Below are 21041 nucleotides of genomic sequence, written 5' to 3'. Positions count from 1 at the left end.
ACATTTACATTAAATATATGAAATTCATAAAAAATATGTAACTAGGTAAATATAAACATACCAGAGTATAAAGAGAAAATGCCGAGTTGAAAAGATTTAAAATAGCAGACTTGAAGTTTTGAAGATAATCTTGAAGATTTTAGTTCATTGCAGGTTAATTAAAAACTTCGATTGTGACCAATAAGTAAATAAATAAATAAGTAAAAAAATTATGACTACGAAGTTAATAAAATAAGTTATGTGTCTATAGGCTCTGATATGACGCTATAAAGCAGTATTCTTCAAATCAGCAGTTGCAACCCAAATTGAGGGGAGGCAAAAATTTTTGGGGTGGTCATAAGGTTGCTAAAACATTGCATAATAGAGTTCTTAACATATTATAAAATATATAGTCCTGTGAATTTGGGGTCACAATACAATATAGCCTGAGCAGCTAAATAGGGTTGTGATCCTAAAAATTTTAAGAATTGCTGCTATAAAGGAATCATATTCTGAATATTATAATGTAAATTGCATGGGAATTTTGTTTACTGTAAATTCATTATTTTTTAACCACATAATAAAATGTACAAGAACTTGTTTATTCAGCTGAACAGTAATTTTCTCAAATGGGAAAGGTTTCCTCTTGCTCCCCCCTTCCATGTATTCTACACTGGACCTGTTACAAAATATTAAACCTGTGTTAAAAAATTATTATAGCTTAAAATGAAAAAAGTTGATGTATATTTTTCAGATTCATATCATAATTATTTTTAAATCTTTAGTATTCTATGTATATTTTTTCTAAATTCTTTTATATTCAATATATGACTTAAAGTATTTTTTCCCAGAAAAAAATTGTGAATCTTTGTCATGCTGTGGATAAAAGGTATATGATCACCATTTGTGGAAGTTACAGGCGAGGTGTGTTAATTTTTCTTTCTGACTGATTCTAATCATAATTGTTTTTCTGTTTCCATATACTGACTAAACAAATATTCCGATTCTTTTTAAACTTTTTCTCACACTCTGAAGAGCAGAATATTTTTATAATGAATAACAATGAATTTGCTATAATGAAAAACAAATGTCCATCATGTAAAATGGAAATAATACGTAAAAATATATAAGTTGCTTCTCTAGGTAATAACATCCTAAAGAAGTAATCAAGTTTTATCACACATTTGCTTAGAACATGCGGTTTGCAGCAAGCAGCTTTCGCATCCTATAAACAAATGCTGGAAATGCCCCCATTAATGTACAGATCCACTCAAATGTAATGTTGAATGTTATCAAAAATCCTGTGCAGCATCATTAATAATGACTCCTAATATATGAAACATTTTTTGTAAACACATTTTGAGTATCACAAGCAAGATGAACATCATTTAAAACTGTATTGCAGTTAAAAACATTACTACAAACTGAATAATTCTCTTTTTAATGTTTTTAATGATATACACTTTGTGCCAAAAGAAACCCAATAATTCTGTGCCAGATACATAATATATGACATTAGAAACACCTATTATTAATTACCATAATGCTGTAGATGTTCATAGAATTATGAATTATATGCATTGTAAATTGAATGAATTCTAAATTAGTTAAATATATTATTAAAAAAATCTATAAATTTAAGAACTATATTTATAGATTTTATATTATTCTACTTGCTAAGCAAATAAATTATAGTTTGAAAGCTAAACGAAAGGTCGTATATTACAAGGAATGGCAACATTCTGAAAATTGTTTGTATGAAAAATAAATAAAATAAAATAAATAAATAAATTGTATATCCTGTGTAATTGCAATTCTTGCTGGGTCTTGCAGATTATAAAGGATAGATACTGTGATGAAACAGCCCTAAAATTTGGAAAAATTTCTCTTGAGATGTTTCTAAAAAAAAAATCACAAGAAATCAAACCAGCTGAAAGAAGCAGCTGCAGTTTTTTAGCGATCACTTGGTTCCTAAAGAAAAAAAATAAATAAAGAGTTTCATTCTCACATGGAGTATTATTGTAAACTGTATATTTGTATTACTGCAGTTCATCAAATTGTGAATTTTCTACCACTCACTTCATCAGCACCAAGTTACTTGAATCCAGAATACCATATTTCTATACAAACAGAAAGAAACAATTAATTCTTCTATTGCTTTTCAATACTATGCAGTATTTGAAAGATTTTCAAAGGCAGTTTAAATAATTAATGAATAGCCCACCAGTGGCCGAGCGGTAAAGTCGCTGAACACTGGTAGTTCGGTCTGAGGTTCGAATCCTGCTAATGAGCTGGCTGCGTGGTCGTTTTCATGGTTTCCCCATGTGTAACGTGTATACCAGCCAGTTTACCTTAGAAAGTCCTCCACGAAGGCATCCCTCTCCTTAGGCAGATAGCCCTAGTGTGCTTTCCCATAATTAAAACCAAAAAACCAAACCAAAAAACAAAAACAAAAAAAAAAAACTATTAATGAATAAGGAATAAAATACTTTTTGGTTAACAGGGTGTCACTTGTAAATGTTAATTCTAATAGATTAATCCCTACTCTTCATCATTTGACAATTGCCAAATCGTGTAATCCACATCTATTTATTAAAAAAAAAAGGACTTCAACAAAAGAAACTTAAAATTATTGAAAAAAATTAATAGATCAATGTACAATTTTTTTTTATTATTGTAATAATGTCATTGTGTAACTACTCATAAATGAAATAAATAGCTTATGACATTTGGTACAGTAGCACATAATTACTACTGGTGGCTCATAAACCAAAAAATAGAATTATGAATTATATGCATTGTAAATTGAATGAATTCTAAATTAGTTAAATATATTATTAAAAAAATCTATGTCTTTATAGCAATCTTTATTCTTAATTTAGTGAATATTATTAAGTAGTTTGTAAGGCAGATGATTTCAGTCTGGGATCCAAGAATTCCCATGAGACTGTGAAGGAGGGATCTTCCTAGTAAAACTTCTCTAGAATCTTGTAAAAAGATCCTTACTTTAGACCTTCTAAGCACGTAGAAATTATAATTTTTTTTATCTTTATTAAAATGTTGCAATCAATGCCACAAAATTCTTCTGGCTATTTGCACTTTGTGAAATATAATTGCAACTCATAATTAAGTTCTCTGTTGATAAGTCAGTATTTCTAGAAGATAATCATAATTAATATTCAGGGGTGATCCCTCAAAAAGAAAAGTGCTGGAGTTTTAACTAGACCACTCTCATGCACATTAAAAAGATAATAAAGAAGCATGGATTTATGCAATTTTTCCTGAAGATACTGGTTGCATTTATATTATGGTCCACCTGAAAATGAAATTAAAAATTAAAGAAATGCAAGAGTAAGAAAATTTTATTTAAAGGGTGCACATTTCAGTGTTCCTTCCAAGAAGTTTATTACTTTTACTGAACAGAGTTTCTGTATGGGAGAATCTAATAAAAACGTTCTTGGGAGTGTAGTTTCTGCAACAAAAATGCAGGAAAATTTCAGTTCATGAATGTAATTTATTCCTAAAGGTAATTTGTCATTCAAAATGCTCATAAATCAAGGCTGTTTTCCCTTATAGGAATTAATGTAAAAGATCATAGATATTTGCTTATGGAAACATTACAACTGTACTAGTGGCACACCTAGAATTATCAAGGCTTGGGGCAGAAATCTCCTTGAGGCCCTCTTTATTGGAATGATCACTATGTACTAACATAAATAGTTACAAAATTAATAACATAAATTAACATTTAATACATAAGTAACATTAATAACGTCAATTAATATTTATATAATTAATATTAAAAAGTTAAAATGATTTGGAAAACAATATCTTAAGCCTATAGAAAAAAAATAGAACTAACAGATAAATCTATATTTACAAAAGCTTATTAATCTGTCATTTTTGATTATTTTAAAACTTTTCTGTCAATAAAAATTTGTTAAAACTGTTTTTTTATAAGTTTTAACTTCTGAATATTTCTTTATAGCATCATCAAAATTATGTTTTCAGCCTCTGCATTTTCAATGGATAGAACTGTCAAACTGTTAAATCTTACTTTGCCTTTTAATCAACAGAGAAAACTTTTTCTCACAAGAGGCAACTGAAACACACATTGTCAAAAAATTATTTGTGAATGTCCATTTCACAATAAACTTTAATATTTTCAATACAAACCACTTTTTAACTTGTCTCTTTTTATATTCCTACATATAGGTACCTATACTTAAGATTTTTCGCAGTCTCCCCTTCAGTATGCCCCTAGAGTTTACAGTATAAGTCGAAGGATAAGGGAGAAGACATGTTATTGTTTGGAGTCCTTTTCGATAAAAACGGGTAGCATCTGTCTGGGACATCTTGTATTTTTACTTTATCCTTATAGGACCACTCAACTGTTTTTGAGATTCATTGAACCTAAATTTGACTAAAAATTTGGCCAATTGATTTGTTGTTAGCTACATTTTAAAATGTTTATAAAAAGAGATTTGGCATTGTATTTGAAAATTCTTATACTGTAGCTTGCTGTTGCTTTATCAGTATGATATCATTATATGAAATTTTACATCTTACTACCTTTTTCACAAATTTCATGAAACAAACTACTAGGATAATTTTTCCTTATATCTTTATCTTCTGAAGACATTATTTGCTGCTGCTTCTGAAGTTATTGCATTCTTTCATGTTGAGCTCATTTTTCTGGTCCTTTAGCAATTCCTCCATGTCGTCATTAATAACCTGACCTATGGTTTTGCCTAGAGACACAATATCCTAGATAACGAAAAAATACTTGGTGTCAAAGCCCTCTGCATTGCAATCTGGCCATAATTTTCTCCAGGGCAAATTTATAGTTTTAAAAGGCACTTGCTACCAGGCATTTTTAATGAGATTTACATAGTGGAAAATATTAAAATGCTATTTCAAAAAGCTCAGGAGTATTAATTCTGTGTCAAAGGTTACCTTAAAACACTTTTGAAAATCACTATTAGATTAAAATTATTAGTATCAAAAGATGTTAAAAAAGAAATATGTGAAATAATTAAACCTTCTTAATGATATGACATAACTACCAATACTCCCAATTTTATCACGATATTCTCAGTTTTTCATTACATGTCTTGTTTTTAATTTTTAGCTTTTACGAAGGAAAATGTTTTCCAGCAATAAATGAAATTTGTATGTGATAAATTCCTTTCCCACACCTCAAATTATTTTCAGAATAATTTTTGTTGTTGAATTTTATTTCATCTGAATAGTATTTTTCTTATTACATTGTACTGATTTTTGTTATATTAAATTTCTTTTGATCTAAGTTGTCTTTTAATGTACTGTATATATTTGTGGATTTTTATATGAAGATTCAAGCAATGTTTAATCATTTTATTTGTATTTAATTTTGTTTACTTAAATATATGGCACGATCCACACAAATACTATCGACATTATTTATTAATTTTATTTTCATCATATTTAAAAGTACTTTCATAAATAAAAGCTTTCCTTCACTACTCAGGATTTTCTCGGTATAAAAGTGTAAGAAAACTAAAAAATGACATTAGCCAAAGAACATAAAATTTAGAATATCCATTTAAAGGCCTTTACATCAGAAATAAATTACAAATAGGTTAATAACCTGAACCATGCATTATAAAGTGAATTAAAGTCAGTTTAAAGTTCTTTGAAATGATGTTGCGATGTTGCATGAAAATCTCCCAATTTCTAATGATTTCCTTGCAAAATTCACCAGGTTTTTAAGATTTTAAGATTGTCAGCTATGATATGAAGTGAACGTAATGCTTTCTTCAGAAAGCAATAAAAACAAGGTATCAGAAAGTGTAACGTATCAGAATAATGCATTGTTATACCCAGTGCTAAAGTTATTAGCTCTCAGAGAAGGAATAAAATATTTATTCTAAAAATTTAAGCCTTAACAAATCTATAATGGGAAAAAAACTTGATATAATATGATAACATGGAAAAAACACATGAAAATGGGAGTTTCACAGGCATTAAATTTTTAAATACTGATATAGGGTATCTAATTTCATAAAGATTTGTTTGAGGAAAACATGTAATTCTTTTTTATTTGAGCCGAATGATTAAAATTTATTTATTTATTTTTATTTTATTTATTTATTTATTTATTTATTTTTAGGTGCTTCAGAGAGTGGTGATATTGATATTTTGCTCACACATCCAGATTACTCATCTGCTGATGTCAACAAGGTTTGTTAATGACTTGCAATGTTAATAAGTTTTTGCAGCCTAATATGTGACTAAAATACTAATCAAATGTTTACATCTGCAGAGCGAACTTCTAAAACAAGTTCTATATAAATTAGAAAAGTCAGGATTAATTGTGGATCATATTTCTCGTGGAGACTACAAGTTTATGGTAATAAATTCATTATATGGTTTGCTTTGATTTCAAAAAGGTTATTTATCAAATTTTTTGTGTAGATTTTTTGTGTAAATTATTAGTTTCAAAAGATGATACTAATATTAAAATTGCATTAATTATACATTAATATTAGCAGAGACACTAATATTAAAAATTGAGATTTTGATTATAGTTGTTCACCTATTTGTTTGGCTAGAGAATGATATAAAATAAAAACAAGGAAAATAATTTCTATAAGTGTGACAAAATATTACTTTGTTTTATAAGTTTTGTGGTTTACTTTTTGATGTAATATCAGTTCTTTTTTATTAATGATGCTTTAGGTCAAGGGTTCCCAAAGATTTTTGACCTATGGGCACCTTTTTGACAGTCAAGACTTGCCCACGGACATGTAATTCTATTTACTACATAAGTGCATACTATAAAAATTCCAAATAAAAAAAAAAGCATTTTGTTGAAGAAGTATTTATTGAACTTATAACTTTTGTTTAAAATAAAATTAAAAAAATAATAATGACTTAAATGAAATTGAAGAGATGTTATGAGTGCATTTATGTCGGACTCAATGTTTCTAAGTGGCAACCGCAAATCCCCACAAGTACTAAGTCCTAGTTAGTTTCTTTTTTTGTGATGAAGCTCATAACAACACTGAATCCATGTTCTATTAAATAACATGGATTCAGTGTTGTTATGAGCTTCATCACAAAAAACATCACACATGGGAAAGCAGTCAACTTCTGTACAATAACCCAAAATGCAGGATATAAAATTGGGATCTGGTTTTGTAACCAGAATTTGTGGTATCCTTGTTCAAACATTGGTTTAAGTTCCTTATTTGTGGATATTTCACTAAGATGCTCCTATATTAGTATGGATTCATCTGAGTTTGTCCACACGCAAAAGGGTTCAACACCCAGTCTGGAATATCCAAGTGAAGAAGGTCTTTAAATCTTTGGTTCAGGTCTGCATGAAGTAAGGTGTTGACAGTAAGCAAGCAATTCTCCATCTCTTTTGCAATTTCGAAAGATTTGGAAACTGAGAACATTCTTCTCTTCCCAAGTTTTGTTTGAACAGAAAAAGTTTTGCAACAAATGCAGATATTATGCTTTTAGTTTTTATTAAATTTAATTGGTCACCTTGTAGTTTCAAATTAGTTTCGTTAAATTTGGCCACTAAATCAGTCACATAAGGCTATGTCATTTTGAGTTAATGAAATTGTATCGCAAATCATTGCTTTCTAGGAATTCCAACACTGAATCAAAGAGCGCATAAAATCGATTTAAGCTTGCACTTTTAGATAACCAACATACTTCTTTGTGAAGTAGTAAACGATTATAGTCTTCATCATTTTCCAAACAAAGTTGAGTAAATAATTTCTCCTTGAAGGTGTTCCTTTTGATTTTATTAACTGCTCTAATGATATAATCTAGCGATCCATGCAAACATTTACTAAGATTTTTGCGACTAAATGATGACGATGAAGGACACAATGTACTGAAAATACATTCGATACAGCTTGCTTTAAGCATGCCAGAAAACCTTGGTATCATCCTACCATTGCCAGAGTACCGCCAGTAGCAGCGGAAATGATATTAGTGAAGGGTATAAGCTTTTACATTGAAAAATCTTTTTAATTCAGTAAATAACGTTTCACCTTTCATATCAGTTTCCAAACGTTTAGCAAATAACAATTCTTGGCAAAAATTTTTCTTCTTTTACAAATCTTGCATAAGTGAAAAGTAAAGCTTCATTTCCTGGTAAAGTGGACTCGTCAAGCTGTATAGAAAATTCAGATGTTTTTAAGTACTCACATAAAGAATTTTCTACACACAAAGTCATTTCATCAATCCTTTGTACTGTATTATTACTTAGTGGAATTCTTTTTATAATGTTGAAAGCTGATTTGTGCAACATGGTGCATATTACCTCACTTACAGCCAGTAAAATAAGTTCTTCACCAATAGTGTATGGCTTTCCGGACTTTGCAATTAATAAAGAAATGTTCTAAGAAGCATGCAGTCCATTGTCATCTTGCTTGAATGTTGTCCCTATGAGTTGTTGCAGTGATGGTGTTTCCAAATAATTTTCTTTGAATGTCTGAAAACACGTTAAATCCTGATCTTTTTTGTTACTATGGATTTTTATTAAATGTTCCTTAAGCTTGGAAGGTTTCATTGAATCATTTGATATAGTTTTATTACATAGAAGACACATAGGTAAAATACTGTTTCCTGATGATGAAATAAAGTCATAATTTGTATATCAAATGTTTTATTTGCAACAAACCACTGTTAATTATTGTTAACTTTTTCAATGGAATGCTGCAGTAAAGCCCTTTTGAATTAATTATTTGATGTAAGGATAAATTTCTGAATAAAATACAATTCTCAATAATTAACTTCTTTAAAAAACATCTGTATTAAAAAAATTTAACTATCTCCTTCAAAGTTTTTAATACAAATTGAAAAATGTGATATATAATTTTTTGAAAAGAGATAAATTTTATTCAAATATACTTACATAACAAAAGTACACTATCTGTGTAACAATACAAAAAATCTGATGTGTACACCACATGACTTCCTTGTACGGAATATTAAATTATACGCATTTTTTCTTGCATTTCATTTAAACTTATTGGATTGAATTAAACCTACTTCGCCGACAGCGCATAAACCACAATAGAATAAATGCATTCTTTAAAATTCACTTTATTTTGTTTACCATAGTGACACTCTGGTGCTAGGTTCACTTAACAGTATTATATTTTGTTCATATTATAACTCAGAATACACAAAATTTATATCATTTAAAGAATTATCTAATCATTGCCACATGTTCTATTCAAATACTATAATAAAGCTAGAATGATGTATAAAAGAAATTAAGCAAACAAAACAAAAAGAAACAGTTTTTCACAGATGATTTAGTATTTCTCATTCAATTAATTCAGTTCTCACTTCGCGAAAAGGCAAAAATACATAAAAACTCAAAATATCCGTACAGTCAAAAGTCGTTAATCCAAATGCCCATAATCTGGACCTCAAAGCTACAAACTTTCTGCGCATGCGTCAATGCATAATGCCTTCACAGATGCGCATATGCGTGTACACATGCACGTTTAATGTATAACGGAAGGTATAAGCTAAGCTAAAATTATCTACTTCAGTTAATGTTGCAGATTGCGTTGTTCCTTAATCTTCGAATTGGATCCGGCTTATTATTTTTTGCAGACTGTTTTTTTATAAAAGCAATTTTATAAAAGTAAGCTTGAACTTTCAATTATGTCAAATAGAATTTCCGATGCTGGCTTTTGCTGCTTGGATACTGCCAAGGATCTACAAAGCGAAAGCATATTTCGATGTCCATCAAACAAAAAGTGGAATTGCTGCAAAAAATAGATAAAGGTATATCCTTTGTTTATCTAACCATTCCGAAATCTGTTTATCAATTTCACGCTGCTCTGCGGGGGAGGGGAACGTCACGGAGCGCAATGAACTGGAAGTTGATCTGTCAGCACTATCCTTATCTTCAGGGCAGATGTTTTTATTTTATTTGGCTTATAGTTCATTACTAAATGTAGTATTTCATCTCGATGTACTCTGTCTTTGATATGATTTAAATCAAATTCATTATAAATATCACGAATACACATCAAATAGTTTTCTGGTTGCAATTTTCTAATTTCGTCTATGCGTAATGTATGCACGTGTTGAAAGAAATGTTTAATAAAATAAACAAATAAATATTAAGCTTTTTATTTTTTATTTTTTGTAAATTTTGATCCCCTTTAGATCATAAATGTTCTTTATTTCATAAATTACGGTTTCATATTTTCAATTTTATAATTTCTGCATGCCATCGTACCAGATTTAAACTGATGATCTATAATCCGGAAAAATCGATAATCCGGAAGTCCCGACGAGTCCGGATTAAAGACTTTTGACTGTAATATATAAAAATAATATTATATGGGTATTATATTTGTACATCACTGTAAATAAAAAATTTTAATTAATGTCAATTAAATACACTATAAAAATAAAATAAGGATTTAACATATTAAGGAAATTATTTATTACTTTCAAGTCATTCAGCTATTTAATAATTACAAGTTCAAAGTAATTTAAAGCTCTTCTACTTTATTGAATGACAATACTTTATAAAATGACTGTTTTTGAGGCTTATAGGCAAGATAAACAGCTTTTGTTTAGTCCATTGGCAACACTTAATAATATTTGATGATAAATGCATTGTAATATAATGTGTTGAAAATTCAAGAAAGTGTCTACTAAAGATAGATCATATGTTAGAACATGTCTGGTAAATTTAATTTTTTAACATAACTATAATTAAATATATGATATTATCACAGACTAATATATAGTGTATATGGTGTTATTAATTTAATTATCATTTCTAGGGAGTCTGTCACTTAGATGCTAGCCATCCTTTCAGAAGAATAGACATTGGGTACAGTGTATCTTATTTTTCCCCCTTCAAAATATTACAATTTAAAGTAATTTATTTATTCTTTAAAATTATAATTAAATTTATCTAATATATTTTTGCATCCATAAATGAGCATTAAAGGTATTATATCATTTAGATTTTGGTTTAGATAAGTTATTCTGTTTTAAAAAGTTTATTGGAAAATTTCAAATAAATATTTAAATTCCATGCATATATTTATATTAACTATTAAATATATTTCTTTTATTAAACCATTTCTATCTAAATATCATATTTTTTCAGCAAATTTTGTCTACTTTTTTTTCCGCAATATTAAATATACAGTTAATTTTGATCTACCTCAGGCAATATCCATGTTTAACTTAAAATCATGATTTATTTCAGGTTGGTTTAAAAAAAATAGGAAAGAGCAGTAATCCATATTATAATTACCCTCCCCCCCAAAAAAAAAAAGTTCAGCAGATTACCTGTATTGCCCAACAGTTCAATGTGGAGAATGAGTTCAATTTGTTTCCTAAATTAAATCAGAACTGAAAACAAAACAAAAAAAAACTTTTTTTGTTTTGTTTTGATTGCTCTCATGTGAAGTAGAAGTTTAATATGTGTATGCTTGATTTATTTGTACAATTGAGCAGTTTGCTTTTATATTTATATATTTCAAATTACGAATTGTTATAAATAAAAACAATTCCCATATATTATTCCAACTGTTTAGTTAGGAATCAAAACAAACTATTATACTAACAGTGTATTACGAATTCTAGAGACTAGCAAACGTAGTCTAAAGTGTCATTTATATCTGAAAATGTATTTGGATCTTAAATAAAATCTCTCTCTTTTAAACAACAAATATTTTTAAAAGCTTACTAAACATGAAAATTTTAAGCTAATTCTAAAAGTTTTTTTTGTTGCCACTTCCAAGAAACAAAACTGCAATTATTAGTGGCAAAAAAACATGGAATAAGTAAAATAAATCACTACATAATATAAAACAAAGTCGCTTTCTCTGTCCCTATATCCCTATGTATGCTTAAATCTTTAAAACTACGCAATGGATTTTTATGCAGTTTTTTTAATAGATAGAGTGATTGAAGAGGAAGGTTTATATGTATAATAACATCCATTAAATAATAGAGAAATACTGTTATTTCTGAGGTTTCTAATGTGATGTCGTAAAGAATTACATTTTTTCCGCTTGCATTGCAAATGCTGGCTGAACCGTATGAGATTTATCAAAATAATGTACTAAGTATTGTACACATTGAAAAGGTCTACAGATTTAAAAATTGTGGGACGTAGCATTTGCGGCTGTACCGGCCGGCCGGGGCGGTGGGAGCGTGACTATAAATAGCGCGTCGGAGGCCGCGGTTCTCCCTATAGCACTTTGAATTTAGCAGCGATCAGACGCGTTTATTATCGGAGCTCTCTAGCAAGGAAAATAACAATATAATTAATAAAAATGTGCTTTTCAGCACGACAACGTATCAGTTAGGCAATCACTGTACTACGCATTCACTAATGACAAGAAAGCTGTGAACGTTGTATATAAAGACATTCTGTAATATATTAATTGTTGTAAAAATAAAATAAATAGGTAAAAATGTAAAAAGTAAATAAGTAAAAATGTAGTGTATGAATTTAGATATTCCAAAGATAGCAGGAAATCTTCATGGTATAGGGAAAGGGAATTGTTTTACTCCAAATTTAACGCGTGCGGGCCACGGGCAGTAATGAATAAATCAAAACTACTGGATCCATTTTAATCATTTTTTCAGTGAGTGACATAGCCTATATATTTTATACCCATGCGAAGCCGGAGCGGATCGCTAGTTTATGTATAAAATACAAACTATGTGTCATTTGAAATCCAACATCATCATTTTTTATCATTACTGTTGTCCTATGCATCTTTCATCTCTTTGTATTTTCTGTAGACAATTTCATTTGTAACAGTGGTTTGTGATGATAGTTTTTCAGTTATTCCCTACTAAAAGTTAATTTTTTTAACCTATAGGGCTTGGTTAGTCAAAAGTTGACTGTAGTTAAATTATATGAATAACATTTTTTATGCATTATTGAATGTTCTTTTTATATGTAACCTTGTCATAGGTTCTGTAATCAGATGTTTCTATTTATGCAGGCTTTTCCCTCATGATCAGTACTTTTTGATCAGTACTCATGATCAGTACATTTTTTATCATTACTGTTGTCCTATGCATCTTTCATCTCTTTGTATTTTCTGTAGACAATTTCATTTGTAACAGTGGTTTGTGATGATAGTTTTTCAGTTATTCCCTACTAAAAGTTAATTTTTTTAACCTATAGGGCTTGGTTAGTCAAAAGTTGACTGTAGTTAAATTATATGATTAACATTTTTTATGCATTATTGAATGTTCTTTTTATATGTAACCTTGTCATAGGTTCTGTAATCAGATGTTTCTATTTATGCAGGCTTTTCCCTCATGATCAGTACTTTTGTGCAACGCTATATTTCACTGGCAGTGGCTTATTTAATCAACAAATGAGAGCTCATGCTGTGGAGAAGGGGTTCACTATAAATGAGTACTGCATCAGGCCTATTGGTTCTAGAGGTACAATTCTAAAACAATTATTGATAAATTAAATAAATAAATATACATTTCAATGATGTCCTTAAAATATATCTGAAATGATGACATATTTGCTCCCATGAATGACCTCAATCACTTGATTTATGTTTTACTGTCTAAATCACTTAAATAGAAATTCTGTTATTCACATCTGCCTGTTGAGAACATAGTTGCCATGTTGTTCACATGACCTCAAATTTTAGTAGGTAATAAATAACATATTTAGTTAGATTTATGTTATGGCCTACCAAATTTTATCTTTTACTGACAAAGAATTATTATTTTTATTTTTAAATTAAGTAGTTGATTGATATGTCTTAATATCTCTAATAATGATACATTTGCTACTGTAAATGACATAAATTTTTTAATTTATTTTTGACATCTCTCTTAATCATTTAGTAGGAATTTTATTATTCAGTGTTTTCTTGCTAAAAATATAGTTCCCACATCGTCTGATATAAAACAGGTAAAAAAAGTTAGCCTATAACCACAAATAAGTTAAGTTTAGTTAACTAAATATATTTTATAACTTAAGAAAATTTATCTTTAGTTGTCTAACAAAAGATAATTATAATTTATTATTATTATTAAATTGACAGTATTTAATAATGAATTCCTATCCATTTCAAGTAGAGATCAGATATATCAATATATAGTTGTCACTTTTCATAGTACATATAAAGAGGCTGTAAAAATATTTTGCTCAATACAACATAAGTTAATCATTAAAAAAGTCATTTTATTTACCTTTTTAATTATATTTTTCACCAGATTTCATTTTATACTATAAACAGCATCAATAAAATAGGTGCATAATGTGCTGTATTAAATTGTTTCACAATTTCTAGCTACAACTAGCATATGTTTTACTGGAATACACTATCTTCTGCACCCAAAATAAAAATCTGATTATTATGATTAAATTTTGCTGTACTATATAGATTGCAAGCGTTTGCATGCATTTTATTTTAAAATTTGTTTAAAAAATGCACTTATTCAACGTTTTGTTATTTTTCTATTAATACTATTTCATGTTCAAAAAGAGATATGAAAAGAAACAAAAGAAATTTTAAAATTAAAATTATGTTTTAATTTTATTTAACAGCAAAGATTTTGTTGTTTTATGAAATAACAATAGGTGTTGCTTTTATTTAAGAAGAAAGGTAAAATTTATGCATAATTTTATATATTTTTAAATTAAAAAAACTTTTAATAGTAAATTCTTTTGTGATATTTTAGACTGTAATATGTTTTCAGTTATAGCTTCCCTTATTTAATCAGTATTCATTTGATTATATTATTATTATCAGTATTTTTTATTATTCTTATTATCAGTATTCAGTTGATTAATATAAACCCTTTGTAAAAATATCTTGGCCGTAATGGTAGATAATGCACTTTCAATTATGAAATATTTTTCAGCCTCTAAGGAAAATACTAAACTGTATTAGAAAGAAATGTCATTGCAGTACTTCTTTGTTAAAGTGGCCATTGCATAAATTTTGTTGACTATTAAAATTTACAAATTACAAATCAGGTTTGCTAAATTAATTCAAATTAAGTTTGCTAAAAAATTCAAATTACATTTGTTAATTCTGGGGACATAGTATAGTGGCCACTCTATCAAAAAAGAGCCTTCAGTTAGTTTAATAATTAATGGGAAAAACAACATTTCTATTGTAAAATAGGGTTTATAAAAATTTCATTGTTGTTTTTGAATTGTTATTAATGGTATGTTTTAAATTCATTGGTAGTGAATGTGTTAAGCATTCATTTATTTTTTTTTTATCTGTTATTGCTTTGTAACACAGAATAGAAATAATGATGTCATAAATGCATTCAGTTCATTTTGGAAAAAAAATCTGTATGTATAACTATTGTTTTTCTTTCCACAACTCTCAGGGACATCTGGTGAACCTTTACCTGTCTCATCAGAAAGAGATATTTTTGAATACATTGACTACCCTTACAAAGAACCTCATGAAAGAAATGTTTAAATGTATATGTTTATGTTTAAGTATGTATATCAGTTGATTTTGTATATTTCTATGTAGAATGTATTGTATTCTGAAATGAAATATATATAGTTTGTTTTTATTGTTCTGCCTTGTAATTTTATGTAAATATTTTTTTCTTCTTTAATAATGTAAAAATCATCCTAATGAATGGGAATTTATGAAAACAGATACAAAGATAAGTAATTGTAAAAATTTAACCTGTTGGACCTGTTTAAATATTTATCTTCATGAGCAAATAAAGCCATGCCACTCAGAGTGTTAATAGAGATATTTTTTCCACAGAAATGTAATCATTCAGAGTTGGTCAGTGTCATTAGCTCCATCATATTTATTTTTAGTATAATACAATCAATTTTAAATAATTTTTTTCCCATCATATAAGGTACAATAAATCTGGCATTTGAAATTTGGAACAGAATATTAACATTAAATTTTGTGTAAAAATCTGAAAAAGTGCTACAATTTCAAAAGCCATTAAAAAATTAGTGTGTTTCAGGAGCATAAAGATTTCTTAAATGGGTAAGATGTGATGGCTGGCCCAAAGCATGTAAGTCAAAACAAATATCACGTTAACATTAAAGGGTTGCAAGATGCAATATAATCTGACAAATTATTAAATGTGAGTGAGATTGATAAATAAGGAATCGCAAATTAAGCAGCAGCTCAAGACTCAACAATAGCAAGTTTTAATTTTAAAAGAGTACAAGATGTGATATGGTCTGATAACTGATTGTGAAATTCATAGATCAGGAATTATAAATTGATCAGAAAAAAACATTAGTCTAATTTTAACTGACAAAGTGAGCTTGAGAAAGATATCTGTTTCAATTAATCTGCAGTCATGTTTTAGTGATATGTATCAAAAACAGAATATAACATATAATGATAAATGGTGTATTTTTTATAAATATTTAATATGAACATGTAAATTATGATATATTTTTATAGTTATTTAACGTTAACATGTTAAATAGTTATAAAAAAATATCTTAACTTGAATTAAGTTTTTCAAATAACAAAAAAGAAATTTTTTTATTGAAATACAGCTTTGAAAAATATAATAGAGAAACATATATTTGAACACATTAAGTAATTTTTATTATTACAGTTATAAATGACGTTCCTGCTTTAATGTAATGGAGTTTTCCTTGCCCCCTCACTTTTTGTAGTTAAAAATAAAAACAGCTGAGCCACTGGCAGATATCAAATGGTCCATATTAAGAAATCGGACAACTGTGAGAGGTTGAGTACTTTGTTTTTGTTCCTCATATTCACCCTGAAACAAAAAAGTAAATACTTTAATTAAAACTTTTGAATATTAATTTCAATATATAATTTAATTCATTACACATCCATATCAAGCTCAATGGAGCTTTATTTGCTATACTCCATTAATCACTGGATTATTGAAATATCGCAAAACACTCAGACTGTCTGCCTAAGGAGAGGGATGCCTTTCAAGCTCCATTAATATTATTACTTATTTTCTTATTATTTTAATATCATGTATAAAAAACTATTTTAGTATTATTATTTATTTTTATTCAAAATAAACTATAAGACAATTTTTATCCATAGTAAATCAAGTTTTCCTTACTTGTTCCATTTCATATGCTAAAAACGTATCTCTGATGAACTATTCTAGAATATTTAATAATGAGATCTTTTTGAAATGTTCAGTGTATTGAGCAAGAGAGTTCAGCCCTAGAGCAAATAAATTTAAAGAGTGTTTAGATGAATTTCTGCTCATCGTAGTATAAGAAAAGACAGATTTTTGACAGTTAATGACCTAATAGGACCACTAAAGCATTGGTAATTCATTCTACTTTTGATTCCTGATGAATAACTTTAAGAGATTTCTACTTTGTGTAGTGCAAGTTCGAGTCAGCATATCTTAGATAATTCTCCATGAAGTCATTTTCCCTAAGGCTGTCAGAGTTGGAAATTTGAAAAATAAATATGTACTCTTATAACGGAATTATTTTTGAAATTTTTGAAATTGTTTCTTTTCTTCAAATATTATGCTTTGTACAGACTGGCCAAAATAAAACTAGCCAAAAAATGTGTATAATTCTGATATTAAATTTACTGTTGTTAATGAACAGAAACCCTTCTTTGCAGAGTCCATATCCTGCCATTTTCTCACTAAGTTTCCATTGCATATTTTGCCAAGACACTCCCATTATCTTGAGCAAATATTTCAGTACGTTTTTCACAAATTATGCTTTGTATAACATTCAACATTGGGCATGTATTGTTTTATCATTAGCTCATTTAGTGCTGCTTTCATCTAATTACTAAACAACATCCTTTCCAATTTCTAATGATCTCTTTGCTTATTTAGAATATTGTTACAGAATTGGGTGTGCCTTCCCTTGCCAATTTTATGGCAACCCTAAAACTGCTTTGCGGGGAAGCTGTGTCACCTTGCCGGTATATTTCGTAACACTGCCCCCTCCCAAGGACTGCACGTCCCAGGCAGTACAACCCTTGGTCAGAAGCCAAATTCGATACAATTGAAACGTTTTAAAACATACAGATAACATAACTAAAGAAACAAACATTTACACTACATACAAACTTTACACAGGAACTAGGTAAAAAAAAATCATGCACATAAATTATGGGTACCCAGGATTGCATAGCATTATAAAAATTAAATACAAAAAAAGTTACATACAGTGAAATAAATGTAAAAGATATGAATTACCATATTTATTTATTACGTACTTCACCAGTAGGTACTCTATGGAATGAGAAGCACTAAGTACTATGGCCATAGTATGGGGCTAATCTATCATAATGAACGACCTTGGGTTTTGAATTGGGAGATTTACAGATCCATAGCACAACATCATTCAATCTGTTGAGGACTGTACAGGGACTCTCTGTTGAGGACTGTAAAGTGACTGCAGTTTCGGAGAAACGCCCTTACGACAACTTGGATTCCACAGCCAAGCCTTGTCGTTTTCCTGGAATTGATGTTCGGTGGCTCTTGCGTCATATCTCTTCTTCATCCTGTCCGTCAAGATGTTGATCCGCTCTCAAGCAAACCTTTCCAACTGGGCCTGGAGTTTCATGTACTCCTCAGGCGAGGAATGTACATCCGGAAGGTGGCCAAAAAGCAGGTCATGTGGCAAATGGAGATCGCAAACAAAGAGCATCTGTGATAGAGAATAGCCAGTGCTTTCGTGGATGGCACTACGGTAAGCAAGCAGGAACAGAGGTAGCTTGCGATCCCAGTCTTCTTGGTTTTTGGAAACCATGAGGAGAGGTGGTTCAGGATTGTATGGTTAATCCTCTCCACCATGCCATCAGACTGCAGACCAGCAGGGTTTATATAGCTTTCTTCGGAATGTTCGAGAACATTCTGGGCTAAACCAGTAAGAATTCGTTCCAGAAGGTTCTCCATCCGTCCATGGTGTATTGGCAATTTTGTCGCCAAATGGGCGATTTCTCACCAAATGTGGCACCACTGCCTTCCTTTGCCAATTTTATGGCAACCCTAAAACTGCTTTGCGGGGAAGCTATGTCACCGCGCCTGTACATTTTGTAACAATATGTTTTCACGAAATTCCTGTGACACTTTTACAGGCCAATTTTATTTTGGTCACCATCTAATAAGCTCCAGTATGTATTTGTGAAGGCCTTTTGAGAAGATTTAAATTTACCTGATCACATTCTTTGCAGGGATATTTGAAAATCCTTATGTATCCGTCTTGGCTTCCAGCTGCCAGTTTAGACCCTCTTCGATTGCAGCTTAAATAGAAAACATCCTTGATTCTTTTCCAGATGCCTGCAATTTCAGAACAATACGTTAACAAAATTCTTTTACTTCTATATTTCATCTCACTGGGAACATTTATCTATATCTTAAATTACTTTAAAATGAGGTAAAAAAGTAACCTTAATAGGGTTTATATTTTCTTCCTTCTAGATCTTAAATTACACCTTGAGATTATTTTTTATTAGCGAGCCTTTTTCATAATTTTATGTTTTTTTCAGAATATAAAATTTAATACCGCTTTTGAATAAAAATTGGAAAGGATAAAGCTAACCGCAGTGGCTTAATGTTCTTTGCTCCAACGAATTATCATCTTTGCAACTGAACATAAGTTTAACTAAATTTCAAACACATAAGCAAGAGGTAAACTTAACTAGGAACTTTACTAGATTGCTTTTCGTAATTTGCAACTTAAGGTTAAAAACAATAGCCACCATTACTTGCAGAGATTCAAAATTTAAGCATTTAAATTGAAACACATAATCTAGACTAGCTTATTAAATTTGGCTCCAGCAAATGGAATCCTAATCTTTAGTAGATGAAAAATTCATTTGCTGTTTAAACAGCTCAAACTAATATGCTGATGATGGCCAAAGAAAATTATAGAAAATGCAATAAAAATCTGACCAAAAAATAAGCCTTATGAGAAACAAGCTTTATCTGAATTTAATTGAAAACTCGGAATTGGGTGAAATCGTCTTAGAATATTTATGAGTATTTCAAGTCCCATTAGAGACCAGGTGCAAAAAGCGAAAACGAGATTTTTTGAAAGAAGCCTTAAAGCTTATGGTTTCACAATGCCTGAGGTTGAGGAATGGACTGGATATAAAAAGGTTTTACTAATTTTTCCCGTCTTATTTATACCATAAATGGAAGCGGTTTTAACTTTAAAACAAGGATGCTTAGCTTTTTGGAGCTTTTAGGTTGTGTTGCTGAACAGAGATGTGCTGAAGGTCTCGTCATCAGACAAAAATAATACCAGAACCCTTATGCAAAATTTAATACAGTCAAAAGTCTTTAATCCGGACTCGTCGGGACTTCGGCGATTCCGGATTATCGATTTTTCCGGATTATAAATCATCAGTTTAAATCTCGTAAGATGGCATGCAGAAATTCTAAAATTAAAAGTATGAAACCGTAATTTATGAAATAAAGAACAATTATGATCTAAAGGGTATCAAAATTTGCAAAAAGAAAATAGCTTAATATTTATTTGTTTACTTTATTAAACATTTCTTTCAATGTAAGTTGTTTAAGTTTTGCTTCGTTTCATATGATAATACTTTCTCTTTAATTCTATTAAACAGACATAATTTCTTGTTCAGTTACAAAGTTCCGCAGTTCAAGTCCTATAATTGCTGTGTCGAGAATACTGACTAATTTGTCAATCGAAATTTTTTCGTTTTCAATAACCTCTGTCACTTTCTTCGCTATCGGAAGCGAATTATAATGACGAGGAACTTGTTTTAAATCATATCAAAGACGGAGCACATCGAGATGAAATACTACATTTGATAAGGAATTATAAGCCAAATAAAATAAAAACATCTGCCCTGAAGATAAGGATAGTGCTGACAGATCAACTTCCAATTCATTACGCGCCCGCCGCGGCGTTCCCCCCGCCGAGCAGCGTGAAATTGATAAACAGATTTCGGATTTCAAAACATACTTTTGCTTTAGATCCTTTACATATTAACAAATATATATCGGAAATTCTATTTGATATAATCGAAAGTTTAAACTTACTTTTATAAAATTGCTCTTACAGTCTGCAAAAA

General features: G+C 29.4%; 2 protein-coding genes across 6 annotated transcripts in view; one reads left to right on the top strand and one right to left on the bottom strand.

Moving 5' to 3' along the window:
* LOC118190081 (DNA polymerase beta-like) overlaps positions 1-15734 on the top strand; it is a 35709-nt gene extending 19975 nt beyond the window's left edge. For 2 of the 4 annotated variants that reach the window (XM_085814666.1, XM_035360772.2), the window contains exons 8-13: positions 831-903; positions 6131-6201; positions 6284-6370; positions 10800-10849; positions 13301-13440; positions 15364-15734. In XM_085814666.1, the coding sequence (XP_085670792.1) occupies positions 831-903; positions 6131-6201; positions 6284-6370; positions 10800-10849; positions 13301-13440; positions 15364-15458 (516 nt within the window). In that variant the 3' untranslated portion in view covers positions 15459-15734. The other 2 variants (XM_085814668.1, XM_085814669.1) reach the window with 2 other exon arrangements.
* A 760-nt stretch (positions 15735-16494) lies between these two features.
* LOC118179574 (echinoderm microtubule-associated protein-like CG42247) overlaps positions 16495-21041 on the bottom strand; it is a 106220-nt gene continuing 101673 nt past the window's right edge. Inside the window, exons 19-20 of one of the 2 annotated variants that reach the window (XM_085814665.1) lie at positions 19151-19275; positions 16495-16755 (exon numbers count right to left, since the gene is read on the bottom strand). In XM_085814665.1, the coding sequence (XP_085670791.1) occupies positions 16636-16755; positions 19151-19275 (245 nt within the window). In that variant the 3' untranslated portion in view covers positions 16495-16635. Of the gene's footprint in view, positions 16756-19150; positions 19276-21041 lie in introns of those variants that run through there. The other variant, XR_015040599.1, reaches the window with a different exon arrangement.

This window comes from Stegodyphus dumicola, chromosome 4, assembly GCF_044657685.1.
Source record: "Stegodyphus dumicola isolate Sdum_Otavi_A_Nest chromosome 4, ASM4465768v1".
NCBI classification, from domain to species: domain Eukaryota; kingdom Metazoa; phylum Arthropoda; class Arachnida; order Araneae; family Eresidae; genus Stegodyphus; species Stegodyphus dumicola.
Note: the sequence above shows the minus strand (reverse complement) of the source record. Positions and strands in the feature narration are given on the sequence as shown.